General features: G+C 35.1%; 2 protein-coding genes across 2 annotated transcripts; one reads left to right on the top strand and one right to left on the bottom strand.

Moving 5' to 3' along the window:
- Window positions 1–343: 343 nt before the first annotated feature.
- LOC132551847 (carboxypeptidase Q-like) lies at window positions 344–15,085 on the bottom strand. Its single transcript, XM_060215994.1, has 14 exons — window positions 15,043–15,085; window positions 11,621–11,776; window positions 11,082–11,213; window positions 9,705–9,766; window positions 8,791–8,958; window positions 7,210–7,374; window positions 6,397–6,481; window positions 5,775–5,878; window positions 4,272–4,358; window positions 3,950–4,021; window positions 3,655–3,699; window positions 2,441–2,516; window positions 1,821–2,000; window positions 344–450 (listed from the first exon to the last, which is right to left on the bottom strand). The coding sequence occupies exons 1-14, from the start codon at window positions 15,083–15,085 to the stop codon at window positions 344–346; spliced, it is 1,482 nt and encodes a 493-aa protein (XP_060071977.1).
- A 266-nt stretch (window positions 15,086–15,351) lies between these two features.
- On the top strand, window positions 15,352–17,917 carry LOC132551836 (prolyl-tRNA synthetase associated domain-containing protein 1-like). Its single transcript, XM_060215985.1, has 2 exons — window positions 15,352–15,619; window positions 16,466–17,917. The coding sequence occupies exons 1-2, from the start codon at window positions 15,455–15,457 to the stop codon at window positions 16,910–16,912; spliced, it is 612 nt and encodes a 203-aa protein (XP_060071968.1). The 5' UTR covers window positions 15,352–15,454; the 3' UTR covers window positions 16,913–17,917.
- Window positions 17,918–19,426: the final 1,509 nt, after the last annotated feature.

Here is a 19,426-nt window from a genome sequence, read left to right as displayed (position 1 = left end):
CACTTCCATGAAGGTGACACATAATTCACTTTCACCAAGGTGACACATAATTCACTTCCATGAAGGTGACACAATTCACTTCCATGAAGGTGACACATAATTCACTTTCATGAAGGTGACATATAATTCACTTTCATGAAGGTGACACATAATTCACTTTCACCAAGGTGACACATAATTCACTTTCACAAAGGTGACACATAATTCACTTTCATGAAGGTGACACATAATTCACTTTCACAAAGGTGACACATAATTCACTTTCACAAAGGTGACATATGATTCACTTTCACAGAGGTGAAAAATGACTCAATATAATCATGATAAAAAGGAATTGCTTCAATTAACGGGGCAACATTTCCTCCATGTCTGCCACAATAAATGCCACTACTGCCCACACAGCAGCACTTCGGTCCATCTCCTTAGGATTCTGAACTGTCAATGTATCTCCTACAATAGAAGTTTTAAGATTATCAGATAAAAAAACACTGGTTTTATAACAATCACACATCGTAAAATAGGTTGAACCTATAAAAAATTCACATGACAACTTCCCTCTCTCTGAGATCAACACAGAATTGACATAACATCGCTCTCTCTGCATATCAACACAGAATCAACACAACAGCTTCCGTCTCCCTACACCATTAATACAGAATTGACATGACATCGCTCTGTCTGCACATCAACACAGAATCAACACAACAGCTTCCCTCTCCTAACATCATTGATAAAGAATCGACACATCTTCCCTCTCCCTACACCATTAATACAGAATTGACATGACATCTTCCCTCTCCCTACACCATTAATACAGAATTGACACATCTTCCCTCTCCCAATACCATTAATACAGAATTGACATGACAGCTTCCCTCTCTCTACACCATTAATACTGAATTGACATGACAGCTTCCCTCTCCCTACACCATTAATACAGAATTGACACAACATCTTCCCTCTCCCTACAGCATTAATACAGAATTGACATGACATCGCTCTGTCTGCACATCACAGAATCAACACAACAGCTTCCCTCTCCCTACATCATTGATAAAGAATCGACACATCTTCCCTCTCCCTACACCATTAATACAGAATTGACATGACAGCTTCCCTCTCCCTACACCATTAATACAGAATTGACATGACAGCTTCCCTCTCCCTACACCATTAATACAGAATTGACACAACATCTTCCCTCTCCCTACACCATTAATACAGAATTGACATGACAGCTTCCCTCTCCCTACACCATTAATACAGAATTGACATGACAACTTCCCTCTCCCTACATCATTAATACAGAATTGACACATCTTCCCTCTCCCTATACCATTAATACAGAATTGACATGACAGCTTCCCTCTCCCTACATCATTAATACAGAATTGACACAGCATCTTCCCTCTCCCTACACCATTAATACAGAATTGACACAACAGCTTCCCTCTCCCTACACCATTAATACAGAATTGACACAACATCTTCCCTCTCCCTACACCATTAATACAGAATTGACATGACAGCTTCCCTCTCCCTACACCATTAATATAGAATTGACACAACATCTTTCCTCTCCCTACACCATTAATACAGAATTGACATGACAGCTTCCCTCTCCCTACACCATTAATATAGAATTGACACAACATCTTCCCTCTCCCTACACCATTATTACAGAATTGACAAGACAACTTCACTCTTGCTACACACATTAAGTTCCTTTCACTACCATTAGCATACATAGTTATGACTTTATCCTTTCTCTGTCATCACCTTAACAAACAAGATAACAAATTAGAACACATCAGGCTTACCGTCTGTATGGTGATAGTAGAAGTATGAAGAAGTATCTGTGAGTAGACTTGAGCCTGGAACACCATGTGACATCCACATGGCTATATCTGTACCGTCGGCTTCATTTGCCAGTTGAGTAGCATTGATTGGTCGCAGTAGATCAACTACAGACTCCATTATTTTGGTAGCTTTCTCTGTACCTGTAACAAATATGTATGACGTCACATAATTATTACCTTTGTAGTATGGTAAAGTGAAGCCCATGGTAAAGTGATCTGTGGTTCATTTCACCATTATAGTGAAATGAAACCCCCCCTCATGGCAAAGTGAAGCCACTATATATTCTGTTTCCAATTGCTGTTTCTTCACTTAATTTTTTTTTCATTTTATCAGTTTACTTCATTATGTTCCTCAATACATAATAATAATAATAAAAAAAAATCAGGGTGGGGCAGGGGAGGTGAGGGTTCACTTCACCATGGCCAAGGTAAAGTGAAGCATCACACCATTTTCTTACTAATTAACTTTTTTTCACTAATGCACTTCATTCTGATTTCATCACACAAACACATATATAACAAAACCTTTGTCTGGGTTGGGGGAATTAAGGGTGGGTTCACTGATAAACAATGACACTTACCCGTAAATTTGATCCCATAAGGATGAAAAGTTCCAATATCTGACTCCATCACCATATCAAAGTTAGAGATATCACCCTGAATGGAAAACCACATCAACTGAAGGCTTGGCACATTTATGTAGTATTGTTAAATGCAAGTCTTATTTCTATCGTACTGGTATACCAATAACTAACAATTAATATTTATCATATTGAAAAGTTATTCAACAATTAAAAGTGAGATAACTCACAAAAATTAAGGTCATACATATACATTTAATAGATAAGCCAGTGACTTTTAGTCAATGTTGATTCAAAATGTTATAACAATATATTTATCTAAAGAAATAGTTTAATAACAGTATCTGAGTCAAAATGACCTAAGAGCAGTGCAAAGAACAAAAGCCTTTTGGTGATGTATGTATACAAGTTTCAGCACAAAATCTGAACTCATTCAGTATACAAAAGCCTTTTGGTGATGTATGTATACAAGTTTCAGCACAAAATCTGAACTCATTCAGTATACAAAAGCCTTTTGCTGATGTATGTATATAAGTTTCAGCACAAAATCTGAACTCATTCAGTATACAAAAGCCTTTTGCTGATGTATGTATACAAGTTTCAGCACAAAATCTGAACTCATTCAGTATACAAAAGCCTTTTGGTGATGTATGTATACAAGTTTCAGCACAAAATCTGAACTCATTCAGTATACAAAAGCCTTTTGCTGATGTATGTATACAAGTTTCAGCACAAAATCTGAACTCATTCAGTATACAAAAGCCTTTTGCTGATGTATGTATACAAGTTTCAGCACAAAATCTGAACTCATTCAGTATACAAAAGCCTTTTGCTGATGTATGTATATAAGTTTCAGCACAATATTTTAACTTTATAGATGGGAACATTGCAATGGAAAAAACTAGTCAGTCATGGATATGGAATGAAGGCCCTGAAGTTAAATGGTTGACCCAAGGTACCCTCGATTTTAATACCAGACCCATACTTGGGTACTCAACATATCTAACCAAATGTGAACCCTACCACTGTTGAATGAGATAATGCATTAAATACTTCAATCAGCTTTTGCTGTTGACAAAGACAGAAGACAGAACCTTTCCTTTTTTAATGTGTATCCGAGTACATATTTTTGAAGCCAGTTAATTCTCCAACCCGACCAGTGTCCTTCAGAAATGTGTTCACCTGTAATAATACTTAATATATAGATATTTCACCTTGTGTGCGTGATAATAGGCTTCAGCTCCGATTCCACCCATTTCCTGTAAAACAGCAAACAGTGATATTAGTATAATTGTACAGATTCAGACATACATTACGTATAAGTGTAATTATTGACCTGAAAAATTCTCCATTACTTTATGAATATAAGTATTAACTAGACACTTGGAACAGTTTAGCAGTGTTTGTACCTCTCTATTACAATGACCTGTTTATACTTACATGTATGATTCGTACACATTGTATTTCTGACTTCCCTGTCAAAATCCCGATAATCTATATATGACTCACCTCACCTGTCCATAGGACCATCCTCATTGTCCGTTTGGGTCGCAGTCCAAGTTGGGAGATCAAGGACAGCGCCTGATGATGATAAAGGGTACAGAAGGATTTGCTAGTATAAAATGAAACTAATTGAAATCTGACAATTGTTAAAGACAACGTTGTATTTTAGTTCTCAAAATTATGAAAATACACAGCATTGTTTATTGTTTTTCTTAATTCCACTTTTTACCCCTATTTAATTATCACTTCATCAATTTCATATATTATTCCATGTTCTGAATAATATTCTATAATCAAATATTACCTGTATTATTTTAAATTATAGTACCTGCCATGAGATAAATGCACCTCCGCCATCATCCATGGCTCCCTGACCAACATCCCAACTGTCCAGGTGTCCACCAAAGAGTACAACCTAGTGTAAACATCATCAGTATTACATTTCTTGTCTATTAGTAACGTGACCCTAGGATTTTAACACCGTTTGTGAGCCTCAGGTGATATATCCTTATCCTTCACATTTATACAAGAGTTTTAAAGTATATTAATCTTTCTACTTTAGTGTTAACTAAATTATGTATATGTCCCCTCAGGATTATTAATTAACACTCATTCATTATGCTATACATTGTAGGCTGAAAATATCTTATATGCTGTTTGATTGGCCAGGAATAACTGATATTCTGTTAGATTGGCCTAGAATAACTGATATTCTGTTAGATTGGCCTAGAATAACTGATATTCTGTTAGATTGGCCTAGAATAACAGATATTCTGTTAGATTGGCCTAGAATAACTGATATTCTGTTAGATTGGCCTAGAATAACTGATATTCTGTTAGATTGGCCTAGAATAACTGATATTCTGTTAGATTGGCCTAGAATAACTGACATTCTGTTAGATTGGCCTAGAATAACTGATATTCTGTTAGATTGGCCTAGAATAACTGATATTCTGTTAGATTGGCCTAGAATAACTGATATTCTGTTAGATTGGCTGAGAATAACTGATATTCTGTTAGATTGGCCTAGAATAACAAATATTCTGTTAGATTGGCCTAGAATAACTGATATTCTGTTAGATTGGCCTAGAACAACTGACATTCTGTTAGATTGGGCTAGAATAACTGATATTCTGTTAGATTGGCCTAGAACAACTGATATTCTGTTAGATTGGCCTAGAATAACTGATATTCTGTTAGATTGGCTGAGAATAACTGATATTCTGTTAGATTGGCCTAGAATAACTGATATTCTGTTAGATTGGCCTAGAACAACTGACATTCTGTTAGATTGGCCTAGAATAACTGATATTCTGTTAGATTGGCCTAGAACAACTGACATTCTGTTAGATTGGCCTAGAATAACTGATATTCTGTTAGATTGGCATAGAACAACTGATATTCTGTTAGATTGGCATAGAATAACTGATATTCTGTTAGATTGGCCTAGAATAACTGATATTCTGTTAGATTGGCCTAGAACAACTGATATTCTGTTAGATTGGCCTAGAATAACTGATATTCTGTTAGATTGGCTGAGAATAACTGACATTCTGTTCGATTGGCCTAGAATAACTGACATTCTGTTAGATTGGCCTAGAATAACTGATATTCTGTTAGATTGGCATAGAACAACTGATATTCTGTTAGATTGGCCTAGAATAACTGATATTCTGTTAGATTGGCCTAGAATAACTGATATTATGTTAGATTGGCCTAGAATAACTGATATTATGTTAGATTGGCCTAGAATAACTGAGAATAACTTTTTGTCTAACATTTTATTAGATTACCTGATTGCCGAATAGCATATTTTTTATTAAAAGTCTACCTCATCTGGGTACATGCTTCCCATCACCTCAGCCACTGTGTTCCTGGATTTGACAGATGGAAGGTTCTGGGCTCCCATCACCAGCTTCACTACGATCCTCTCACCTGCATGTAAATATAGCTATTACAGTAATGTTATTTTTACACAATCACACTGAACATTATTTTTAAAGAATTCCAATCCTTCTATTTTTTGCTGACCTGAATTTTTTGCCTAGATCCATGGAGCACTTTTCTTATCACGAATGGTAAATACCAAAATCTGTCTGTAAGAAATGAATGTCTCCACTCTCATGCAAATTACATTTTTGTTGTTGATGATTTTTAATAAGTATACAGTAAAAATGACCTTGACCTCGGAACCTCAAAAACATCAACTCATCCAAGGCATTCTCTTACTCTATCTTTGCACTATGTTTAATCCAAATCCTTAAAGAAATTAAGGCAGCTGTTAGATGGGTAACCTTGATTACAAACTGGAAAGACATTTTGGATTTTTTTTCGAGAGCATAGAAATAAAGATATCCAAAACAGAAACAGGAAACTGATGGTTACTGAGTGGGAAAATATTGGCTGCTGATTACAAGCATTTCCTTTGTTACAAAATCATGTTTGTGACTTGCCTCGCTGTTGCATTCGGTCCATCATCTCAGCATCCTCAACAGTAATACATGCTGTTGGAATCTTCTTCACACCATCAGTATAATCCTGAATTGATGGATAAGGCAATTGGAAAAAAAAAAAAAACAGTAACGTCATGAAGAACAGAGAAATGGCTATAAATATAAGGGTGTCAGTAAGTACAAACATGTGACTCCTTAGTACAGGGGTCATTTGATACAGAGGTCATTTAATACAGGGGTCATTTGATACAAAGAAAAATACACATGTTGATACAGAGGTCATTTAATACAGGGGTCATTTGATACAAAGAAAAATACACATGTATACAGTTTACCCATTTAAGTCCACTAGGTCAGGGACATCAATATGGAGCCAATGGCATATATAAAGCATAGCCAACTAATTTTACTGAGTAAGGTAACTCAGTATGGAGTCAATTCAGTATATACCCTGTAGCCAATTGACTCCATGGAGTAAGGTAGCTCTGTATCACGTCAATTCTGTATATACCCTGTAGCCAATTGACTCCATGGAGTAAGGTAGCTCTGTATCACGTCAATTCTGTATATACCCTGTAGCCAATTGACTCCATGGAGTAAGGTAGCTCTGTATCACATCAATTCTGTATATACCCTGTAGCCAATTGACTCCATGGAGTAAGGTAGCTCTGTATCACGTCAATTCTGTATATACCCTGTAGCCAATTGACTCCATATTAGGAAGGTCAGTGATGCACTCACTCGATACAAACAAGTCTTCAGTGTAACAATAACCTGAGATTATAAGCCTGAAAATTTTTTTTTGTATCTTACCTGCATGCCAGTATGTGGACTGTTGATGGATAGAGGGGTGACACTGCGTATCAGTGTCGCCACTGCCCCGTAAGCAGCTGCCCTGGATGCTCCATTACTGCGGTAGTCTACCGACTTACTGTAACCTTTCCACTCCTGGTTATACACCACAATCTTTCCCTTCACCTTAAGGAAATGATTTCACATTATCAATGATTTTTAGGTAAGCGTATCAGATCTAGATATTAGCAGCTATTCAGCATTGCACCTACCATGACAGCTATAGCTGTTTTCAAATAAGAATTGGTCTTGATTATATTAATCATACTACATTTTTCTTTCATCACTGAAGTTTGGGCCAAGTCTGAATTAGAAGGCATATGCTGGCAAATCTGACAAAATGTCAAAATAAAAATACTGTTAGATATCACAACAAGAGGTCCAAGGGGCCTTCATTGCTCACCTGGCCAATTTTGCGATGCAGACATTTAACAAAGAATTTCTCAGTCTTGAGGTCAAACAGAACTCAGATTAACTATTCATAAAAATGGCTTCAGATCTAACTTGGACAATATCCTGGTATGGAAGAAGGATTTTTAAGAACCGCTTCCGTTCACGAAAGGATGCTTCTGACCACATTTAGGCAAAATCCAACCATTCCTAAGTAGGACTTTAAGGAATATTTGCTTTATTTTCCCACTGCACCAGGTGACCAGAATCCACTGTTTATAAAATATTTCTTTCCTTTTACTGACGAATGCTTCAGATGAAATGTTGGCAATATCCATTCATTCCTACAGGTGTAGAATTTTAAAGAGCTTGAAAAATTTCCCATTTTGAGCCCAACCGCTCAGTCCCTTGGGGGGGGGGCTGAGAAGCAATGCCAACACAAACTTTGTTCCCCCTCATCCAAGGATGCTTCTGACCAAATTTGGTCAAAATCTGATGAGTTGTTCATGACCAGTAGCCATGCCATAAACTCATAGATCCTTTGGACCAGGTGAGCTAAAATAAAATCCAGGTGTACAATCACAACTACATGGAATACTGACATTAACTGCTTTTACATCTGGGTATCAAGATTTTAAAAGTCCAAATGAAAGTTCAGTATAATATCATTTTTATTCACACAATTGAAAAGAAAGGAAAATTCTTACTATAAATTTCTGCAAAATTCTAAAATTCTGCATTTCCATATAGAAATGAAACTGAACTCATATACAGTAGATTTAAAACAAGTAATTTGACTTACATTTTGAGTAAGAAATATAAGCAATAAATTAAATATGTTCATTAGTGTTCATTATCATTTTTTAGAAAAGTCTATGAGAGAAATAATATAACTTGTTGTCAGTAAATGTATAACTTATTTTTACAATGTCATGTTCACTTTTCAAAACAAATTACAAATTTTCCCAAGATATGAAAATGTAACAGCACTTTAAGCACCGATTTTAATTATAATTCCTTGTCCTAATGACTACAGACAAAGGTCTACCCCTTGCTCCAATCTCTGTGATAACTGTGGATACAATTAAAACAATTTTTCAGGGGATTTATCCATCAAAACCTCTGAAATCTACGGTCACACCTTATCCTTACCTGCTTTGAATGTTGATCAAGGTCATCCCATGACCTTACTACGATGACCTCTGATTGTATACCTTCTTCAGGAGTTCCAACACTGGAGCCAAGGCCAAGAAGTGCAAGTTTCTTTCTTCTTGGTGACAGCATTTCTGCTGACTCCTTTCCTCGCACCCAATGAGGCACCTGTAACATCAAAACTATATTCCATCAGAGCATCACTGTTGACTCCTCTCATCACACCTAGTGTAATACAATATGATACAACGTGTTACAGTATTATACAATGTGTTACAGTATGATACAGTATGTTACAGTATGATACAAAGTGTTACAGTGAAATACAATGTGTTACAGTATGATACAATGTGTTACAGTATATTACAGTATGTTACAGTAAGATACAATGTGTTACAGTATTATACAATGTGTTACAGTATTATACAATGTGTTGCAGTATGATACAATGTGTTACAGTATGATACAATGTGTTACAGTATGATACAGTGTGTTACAGTATGATACAATGTGTTACAGTATGATACAGTGTGTTACAGTATGATACAATGTGTTACAGTATGATACAATGTGTTACAGTATTATACAGTATGTTACAGTATGATACAGTGTGTTACAGTATGATACAATGTGTTACAGTATTATACAGTGTGTTACAGTATGATACAATGTGTTACAGTATTATACAGTGTGTTACAGTATGATACAATGTGTTACAGTATTATACAGTGTGTTACAGTATGATACAATGTGTTACAGTATGATACAGTGTGTTACAGTATGATACAATGTGTTACAGTATTATACAGTGTGTTACAGTATGATACAGTATGTTACACTTTACAGTTGTACATACATATACAACATCACAACTACAATAAATTGAGTGATGTGTTTATTTCAGTTTCTCTTACTATGGCATCTTCTCCATGAACATTTTCCAGCCCATCTTCTTTCAGTTTTTCCAGTAAGTAATCTGTAAAAATGAAGTAAAATGGAACGTTTTTAATCACTGTCAGCTTCAAATCACATCTAGCACAGAAAGTTTCAGTGAAAATGGTATGTGCTATAATCAAACTAAGGTGTCAGGCCCGAAAGTAAAAAAGTGCAAGAATTTCTATCATTTCTGTACAGGCAAATGATTGCTATATATTCTTATATATTGAAAACTGTTTTCTAAACAAGGTAAGTGATGATCCTTTTTCATCAATTTCAGACTGAAAATGCCAAAGACTATGATATACTTGGGTATTTAAAAATCCTATTTCAGATTGAAATAGCTGAAAATGATGTGTATACCTGGGTATTTGAAGATCCTCTTATTCTGAGATATGAACAAAAGTCCTTTATGAACTCCTCTAGTTAAAATCTATTCTGCTATTCTGAGATATGAACAAAAGTCCTTTATGAACTCCTCTAGTTAAAATCTATTCTGCTATTCTGAGATATGAACAAAAGTCCTTTATGAACTCCTCTAGTTAAAATCTATTCTGCTATTCTGATATGAACAAAAGTCCTTTATGAACTCCTCTAGTTAAAATCTATTCTGCTATTCTGAGATATGAACAAAAGTCCTTTATGAACTCCTCTAGTTAAAATCTATTCTGCTATTCTGAGATATGAACAAAAGTCCTTTATGAACTCCTCTAGTTAAAATCTATTCTGCTATTCTGAGATATGAACAAAAGTCCTTTATGAACTCCTCTAGTTAAAATCTATTCTGCTATTCTGAGATAGAACAAAAGTCCTTTATGAACTCCTCTAGTTAAAATCTATTCTGCTATTCTGAGATATGAACAAAAGTCCTTTATGAACTCCTCTAGTTAAAATCTATTCTGCTATTCTGAGATATGAACCAAAGTCCTTTATGAACTCCTCTAGTTAAAATCTATTCTGCTATTCTGAGATATGAACAAAAGTCCTTTATGAACTCCTCTAGTTAAAATCTATTCTGCTATTTTGGACAGGTATAGTTTTATTCTTAATGGAAAAAATACATGGATGATTTCCCATCATGATGCATAAGGGCTAGTGAACTAATGAGAAATGATCAGCTGAAGAATGTGACTATTTAAATATTCACTAAATGAAGTGAAGCCTTGTATTCTCAATACTTAAAGCATCTGCTTAGTTGTGTATTGGTAAAACAGGATTATGAATAAATTTATTCTTTGGGTCATACAATCATGTTCAACATATAATTTATGTCAGTGACATATCTGTTAATGAAATTAACTGTCAATAATTTGATTAAAACAATCAGACATATTAGAATGGAATTAGAGAAAAACCTATAGAATCCTCCAGGTTTTGGGTTCCAACAAGTCGATATCCAAATTTGTCCACAAATGTAGCTAGTCTGTCATAAGACTGGTTAGCAGCTGGGCCTCGCATGGACCTTTCTATGATCTGGTCAGCAATGCCTTGTAACATAGGTACATCATTACACAATCATGTTACCATTACTATCAACACATCTGCATACATTGGTTGTAATCCATATTGTTTTATGTCCTATCAACAGCAAGGGTCATTAAGGACAGCTTTCAAATGTATGCAAGGTGAGTGCATATGATGCTTGCAATAGGTTTACAGCTGTACCTTGCTGATGTATATTGTCGAAGGTCCCAAGCACTACAAGCATATGTAATATGTGAAATCATTAATGAACTTTATATGAGTTTTATATAACATCAAGACTTCTGTAATACCAGCCCATATCTCACACAGGATCTGTGTAATATCAAGAATGAGGTTAACATATCTACTTAAGATTATCAAAATTTCCACCTTTGACCTTAACACATTTTCCTCCTAATATGTTTCTCACCTCTATATCCCTCTATCTCTTGTTGCCAGTCCTCCAGAGGGCGCTCTTTGTTTCCTGGTAACCATCCTCTAGGGGATAAGTTAAAGATATCCCCAATGACCTCTGATCTTTCAAACTTGAGGGTGGCACCAAAGGACAAACTGGGAAAATTGATTACTGTAAATAGAACACAGCATCATCAGCTCTCAGAACCTCAGTTGCTATCTACTAATTATAATGAACTTAAACCAAAACATCAGACCCTTCTATAAGGTTTTAGCCAAACAGTTGCTGCTATATACAGACCAGTTGGAGACTGTACTTCAGTTACGGTCAAAAGGGCGCTAATTGATTTGTGGATTTCGTTAAAAATTATTAGCAAATTTAGGTTTCAATCTGTTTTGATGCATTACCATTACACAGTGTCATGTCTAAGGTGAATATTATAGTTAAACCTTTGTTGATTTTAGAGGACAATAAGAGATTTCATTAACTATTAACAAAATTAATTCACCACTGTAGAATTAAGTGTTCTGCAAAGTAAGTCGGTTGCATTTCTTTTCATAAAGTTGCAGGATGGAAATGGAGCATTAATTGATAACAATGTACTGATTAATATTTTCATATTCGTATGACCTATATGTAATACAATGGTTTATTGAAATTGGTTCAGCATGCAAGCTTTTAAAGGTATGTGATACTTTTCACCATGCCAAATCAGGGGTCTAGAAAATATTTTAAACCACTAAGCACAGGACTGGTGGGATGAAAAATTTACTCGTCCAAATTCAGCTATGAAATGGCGACTTAATCAGCGAGGATGTGACATGTGACTTTTTTCTATATATATATTTTTTTGTAGTTTTAGTGAAAAAACTATGCAGTGATGGCTGCTTTGCATCAGACATTGTGCGCGACTTAGGCCTAGGCGTAGTGTTTGTTTACATCCGACTGACTAGGTGCTGTTAAGAACGAGAGCACCTGACATCCGTATGACCGCGGGAAAATTACTAAGGTATTCCGAATGCTATATTTGACATCATGTGAGTTCCGGTGTAATCAAAAGTTAGAGTAAAGACTGGAATATTTTGTTTTCAAAGTACCGTAAACATGTTTCTTTGTTTTGAATTTTCTTTACATTTTTATTGAAATTTAAGTTGTAACATTAATATCATTGGAAAAAAATACTCGTCCAACGGACGACTGACAAAGATAAATCTGGTTGTCCGAGACAATTTTTACTCATCCATGATGACTGAACAAGTGTTTTTCCGGACCCCTGGCCAATGCAATTTAAAATTTATTAGATATCATTATCTTTTAAGGTACAATGTACATGTATTTCTGTCAATATTGATGTAAAATATATCATCATTATCAATACATGTACATGATATATGCATATCGGTCAGTTGGTTTAACTAGAGCAAATTAGTGTTATTGGTAAAATTCTAGAAAAAATAGTTAGAGATAGCATTGTTAATCACATGGACAGAAACGGTTTTCTTAATAATAGGCAGTTTGGTTTTGTGGCGGGAAGATCAACACAATTACAACTTCTCACGGTATTAGAAGAGAGGATGGAAACTATTGATAATGGAGGTCAACTTGATATAATATAAATTGACTTCATGAAGGCCTTTGATAAAGTGTCTCATCAACGTCTTTTGAAGAAGCTAGCTGGTTATGGTATCAGTGACCAAGTTATTAACTGGATACTTCATTTTCTTAGCAACAGGAAGCAGAAATAGTAAATGGAGAGTCATCAAGTACCTTTCCTGTTTTAAGCGGTATTCCACAGGGAAACGTGTTAGGCCTAATATTATTTGTTGTTTACATATATGATCTTCCAGAAGTGCCTATATCACCATCTCCACTGTTTGCAAATGATACAAAACTTTACAGGGAAATTAGAAATGATGACGACAAGAATTTGTTACAGAGCAATCTCGATAACCTTCAGAAATGGCCAGATCAATGGTTATTGAAGTTTCACCCAAACAAGTGCAATGTAATTTCTATAAGGGCCAAAGAGAAGAGACATTATGATATGTTAGGAGGAACAGGAGAGAGAATACAACTAGAAAACACCTCATCTGAAAACGATCTCGGAATAGTCATTGATGAAGAGCTTAATTACTGGGTACATATACAACAAGCCGTAAATAAAGCTAACAGTATCACAGGTTTGATTAGAAGAACTTTCATGTACCTCGATGCAACCATGTTAACGATGTTGTTTAAGGCTTTAGTAAGACCTCATCTGGAATATGCTGCCAGCGAAGAGCGACTAAACTTATTGCCGGATTCAAAGATTTTTCATACTCTGTGAGACTGGAAATTCTGCGTTGTCCAATGCTAAATACCGAAGGCTATGTGGGATATGACCAATGTATTTAAGATTATGATCATTTTGTCGATGAGAGAGTAACAGGAAACCTTTTCCAAATGGATAACACGGACAGAACAAGGGGCCATTCCCATCGTTTTTTAAAGAAACGGTGCCGATTGGAAGTCAGAGGAAACTTTTTAGCTAAAGGGTAGTTGAGTTTGAAATAGCTTACCCTAGTCTTTGGTAGATGCTACCTCGGTGAGACAGTTTGAAATCAAACTTGATGAACACTTGAAAGATGATATGTATCGTATGAACTAAATCTCTTTTCCCTTCGTTTTAAAGGACAACGTAAATAGTTTATTACGGAAAATATTACAATAAGCTGCTAACTTGATCCTCTTTGAAATTGCATCAGAAGTTATGTACACATACTTATATTATTATTATATTATTCATTGATATTAACATACAGGCTTAATGCCTGCGTTCATCATGTATCATATTAAATAATATTAAATATATTGCACCATACTGTTCTCAAATAGCGGAAAACTGCTCCGAGTATCACCCACTTTCCGTGTTGTTTATGTTGCATTTCACAAGTTGCAATAAACAGTCATGTAATAAGACAATATTTATGTCATGAAAGGTCACCGGTCAAATTGGTCATCAACATGTAAATAATCTATGTAGAATTCTTTCCATAAGCACATCCCCAAACAATAGAAATTCAAAGGTCAATATATGGATCACCACATGACAGGCAAAATATATATCAAACTGTTCATTAATTCTGTGCTGTTCAATAAATTTGAAGACGTCATAATAATTAACTAAGTTTTGTGAAAGTTCTATATATGGGTCAACAAAGGTCACTTGTTAAAGTGTTAATTGTTTATCAGTTTGAATAAATGTGGCATTTTTTTCCCATTAAAATCTTGAAGCATTGTAAAGTTGTGCCAATTAATGGATATATATGTATAAAATACTGTCCGAGTATGCATGTCACATGGGCTGCTCACTTGTACAGGTCAAAGTTCATTTAATAATTTATCAGTTGTTATTTTATACATACATAATATTTATATAACAATTACCACCAACTTACCGTAAATAGTGAGAAAGTGTAACGCTCTCCAGAATAGCAACATGACTAATTGTCAACTACCTATAGCCAGGTAGGAAGCAGAATTTTCTGATGACAACGTTTTAAAGCTTACGATATGCTTAAAATGCCAAGACACTTCTGACAAGACTCTTGGTGTGTTGTCTTATGAGTACCCTACTTCACCGCCGCACGCCAGTAATGTTACGGTCCGTTTACGTTTTTAATTGTAATGCTTACTGCTTACAGGGCCACAACTCCTTGCGTTAAAACGTTCAGGAGATAGGACGTTTGCATGGTTCCTTTATGTGCCGACTCTTACAAGCGATGCATGGCGAGATTTTTTTTATCGTCGACTTTGCTTTGTGGCAGGTATTTGGACTACCTGAGTAACCTGTAAGGTAAATGTACTTATATGAGGAGGAAGAGGAGAAAAGTCAGCTACGTGTACTGGTATTTTCACCGAATCGAGAGAAGTAAAACGATGGCGAACGTGTCGAAAGTGAAAGTAGGCAGGGAAGGGCTGCTGAAGAAGTTAGAGGAATTGAGCATTGAAAGCACGACCATTGAACACCCGGAGGTATGCATCTTTAGATCTAACAAATGTGCGTTATAAACAGAAACGTGTAATGTTGATTCCAGACAAGGGAGGTAATTTTAACAATTGTTATACAATAAGAAGTAGTAATAAAATTTAAAACAAACTTCTACCACTTTGGTTCGAACAGAACGTGATATATACGTTTCTGGTTCGAACTAGCGATACTTCGGTCTCTAGCGCTCAACCACAGGGAAATTTCCAAAACTCGCTTAAAAAGTGACCGGAACTCTCAACTTCTAGTTATACAAATGTAAATCATACTTTATACAGGAATATTGGATCACTTCTCACCGGACTCTCCGGGTTTTTGACGAATCTGTATGATCTCTCCCATCCTTTATATTGACACAATCATCAGTATATTGTTGGAGGAGGTCGCTTAAGGTGTAGATGTACATATACTAGGTAGTATATTGTATAGAAAGCAGTCAAGCCAATTTGTGTTTAATGAAATGGATATACAGTGTGTATTGGGGCTGAAGTACATTGTTGTAGCCATCATTATTCATGTACCTAATGATTATTAATAAAATCACTTCATTTACATCTGAAATGACAATTTCAGTGCAGTGAATATAAATCACCTTCTCTTAAAAACAAAAGAAAAAAGACAAACACATCCTTTCTACTGCAATCAGTGGTGATACATTACAGTTTCTGAAATTTCATTGACAAAAATGCAATAACTTTTTCTGATCTTCTGAATCACTGCGATGAGGGAAATTTCTACTCTATGGATATTTATTGAAATTTTTGTTGTTTTTCAGTTTGGAAATTAATTTTGATTCATCACAAGAACTTGATTTTTGGTCTATTTGTTTACAGGTATTTACAGTTGAAGAGGCACTACCCCATGTCTCACACCTTGAAGGTATGTTTGCCAAGAATTTGTTCCTGCGGAGTAAGAAGAAGAAGTTGTATTTGTTTTGTGCTCCACATGATGCTGATATCAAATTAAATGATCTTGCTAAGTTGTCTGGTGCCTCCGGAGGCCTACGGTTTGCAGATGAGTCAGTGTTGGAAGAAAAGCTGGGTTTAACACAAGGCTCAGTGACATTGTTTGGGCTCATCAATGACCATGCTAAGGATGTGACATTAGTATTGGACCGACAGCTATTGGATGGTTCCTACACCAAAATCTACTTCCATCCAATGGTGAACTCAGCATCCACTGCCATCAGCTCAGCAGGAATTCAAGCTTTCCTCCAGCATACTGGACACGAACCTCTCATTGTGGATGTAGCAAAGACTACTGATGAATCTCAAAATTAATTATATAGGTACATTTTAGTTAATTTTTAGTTTTACATTTAAAAATAACTTTTTCCTATCATTTCTTAGTTCAGTGAAATAGTGTTAAGATCCAATATATCCCAGGATTTAGATTATGTTGGATGGATTTTTAACTCAACTTTGATAATTGAATAAAGTATTTGTGATTCATAACTATGTATATTAGGGAACTGGCACAATTATACTTAGTTTTTATACTGTATATATGCTTTATATATATACTGTTATAACTGATACTTAAACAAGAGTTTTTTTTTTTTGTATGTATTCATCCTATCTTTTGATGCTATTTTTCAACTTAAGTCCTTTTCTTGAGTAAAGATTGAGGCATGGATCAGGGTTTTCCATAAGAGCCGGTTGCCGGCCAATTTGACCGGCTACTTTGATCATTTGGCGGCCTACACCAATCCAGTTCCGTAATAATGTTCCGTACACGACTACACGTACACGGCAGGCCAGCCTCCAACTTTCACTACACAGCCTACTTCTAACAAAATTATGGAAAACCCTGATGGATACAGACTAATTATAATTCCATCCATGGTATGATTTCTATATTGTGAAACATGGTTTTTAAAATAATGCGCAATCTTGAAAGATTCTCTAAATAAATTTGGGAAAACATACACAAATGTTTACCAGTTACATAGAACATTGGATATATTGTACAATACTGATAAAGTTGCAGTCTGTTATGTAACATATATTCGTTTATAATTGCAGTATGTGTAGTAAATATTTCAACAAGGATTGGCAGTATTAAACAACATCTAATGTTATTACCCAAGCTGTAACAAGGGGGTAGGGTATGCTGCTATCAGATTGTCTTCCTGTAGACAGATTGGACAAAATAAAACTCCCTAATCTTAACCAATTTTTATATATTCATTAACTTGATGAATACATAGTGTGGTTATGAACTTGTGATTAAATTTTCATATTGATAATTTTCAAGGGGTTGTGTGTGTCTGTGTGTGCAGTTTTTTTAAGGGGGGGGGGGGGGGGGCGGCGAGGGGGCTGGGAAATATAAACCTTTACATTATAGTTTTACCTCATTAAATTCCGACAAACTGCCACCAACTTTGCCTGGCCTTGTGCAACTAATTTTTATTACAACTGAAAAGTTTGTTACTGTGGGAAAGATTTACAATCATAATCAGGATGGAATATGATCAGTGCACTATATTCATGATCAATAAAACTTTCAAAACTTATATTGGTGTGTTTAGTTTTCCTTTTTTAATTTTGTCATTTCTTGTGATAACCATAAAAATCCATGTATTCCAGCTCTTTCAGTCTAATGGTGCTTATAAAAACATACAGTACATCATGATTTTGTATTTAAGATCCAAACATTAAGAGTTCATTGATAGACATCCTTAACAGAATTAGAAATCATGACAAGATTTTATGGATAAAAGTTGATGAAGACTATTCAAAAGATTGAAGAACTTGACAATATGGTTTCACCTTAAGATTTACATCACATGTTGATGAGAGAATTTCTGATCTTTTTCTGCTTGTACTTTTTCAGGTTTGTCTGAATGCATTTTCTCTATGTATGTATTTTATCTTTGTTATGTTGATATGAATTACGATTTGGTTGGTATTTTAATTATGGGACTGTCCAGAAAAGCAAAATGGTTGACAGATGGCCATCTTTAGTTTTGACTATGAAAGTTTATCATTATTATTTCTAAGGAAGGATACTGAATTGATCTTTCTTGGATTTCATTTTCCCTCTGACCCTACTTGTGCCCATTTGCACTTATTTGTCAGAAGAATTTTCAAATTTCATATAATGAGCAAAAGCACGATGACAACTGCCAAGATAAATAAATTTGAGCACAAGATGGTTGACCAAAGAAAGGAGTAATGATTTGATGATGTATCAGAATGTAGGAAGATATCTCGGATAAACAATAAAAAAAACATACAAATATATGTTCAAATATGGTCAGTATGACATCATTCTACACAAGGATCGAGATTGAATTATAAAGATTTTAGCTGTATCTGTTTGCTGGTTTAGTAGTAATGTTCAGTTGACTGTTACAATAAACAAACACCCTCTTACTGTTAATACTTGTGGTTTAGTGGGTAGGTTCTATTAACATTTACAATAAACAAACACCCTCTTACTGTCAATACTTGTGGTTTAGTGGGTAGGTTCTATTAACATTTACAATAAACAAACACCCTCTTACTGTTAATACTTGTGGTTTAGTGGGTAGGTTCTATTAACATTTATAGGAAACAAACACCCTCTTACTGTTAATACTTGTGGTTTAGTGGGTAGGTTCTATTAACATTTACAATAAACAAACACCCTCTTACTGTCAATACCTGTTGATTAATTAATTTATTTATTTTGTGTATAACAGTATACACCTATGTACATCTACAGAAGGTTTTCGGGAATTTTCATGAAACATTCAAAACAAAAGACTGTTGTAAAAGGTCACTTGAGATTCTGTCTCATGCCTAGGTGAG

This window comes from Ylistrum balloti, unplaced genomic scaffold (genome assembly GCF_031769215.1).
Source record: "Ylistrum balloti isolate Yb309-2 unplaced genomic scaffold, AGI_CSIRO_Ybal_v1 Utg369628, whole genome shotgun sequence".
NCBI classification, from domain to species: domain Eukaryota; kingdom Metazoa; phylum Mollusca; class Bivalvia; order Pectinida; family Pectinidae; genus Ylistrum; species Ylistrum balloti.
The sequence above is the reverse complement of the archived record's forward strand: the minus strand, read 5'-3'. Positions and strand labels throughout refer to the sequence as shown.

Bases quoted from the DNA above. Each gene is read 5' to 3' on its own strand.
- LOC132551847 (XM_060215994.1), bottom strand. From the start codon at position 15,085: ATGTTGCTATTCTGGAGAGCGTTACACTTTCTCACTATTTACG. The intron at 8,959-9,704 runs GTAAGAGAAACT...TTGATGTTACAG, and splicing joins TTCATGGAGAAGATGCCATA to GTGCCTCATTGGGTGCGAGG. The intron at 5,879-6,396 runs GCAAGTCACAAA...ATTTACATGCAG, and splicing joins GGACCGAATGCAACAGCGAG to GTGAGAGGATCGTAGTGAAG.
- LOC132551836 (XM_060215985.1), top strand. From the start codon at position 15,455: ATGAGGAGGAAGAGGAGAAAAGTCAGCTACGTGTACTGGTATTTTCAC. The intron at 15,620-16,465 runs GTATGCATCTTT...ATTTGTTTACAG, and splicing joins CGACCATTGAACACCCGGAG to GTATTTACAGTTGAAGAGGC.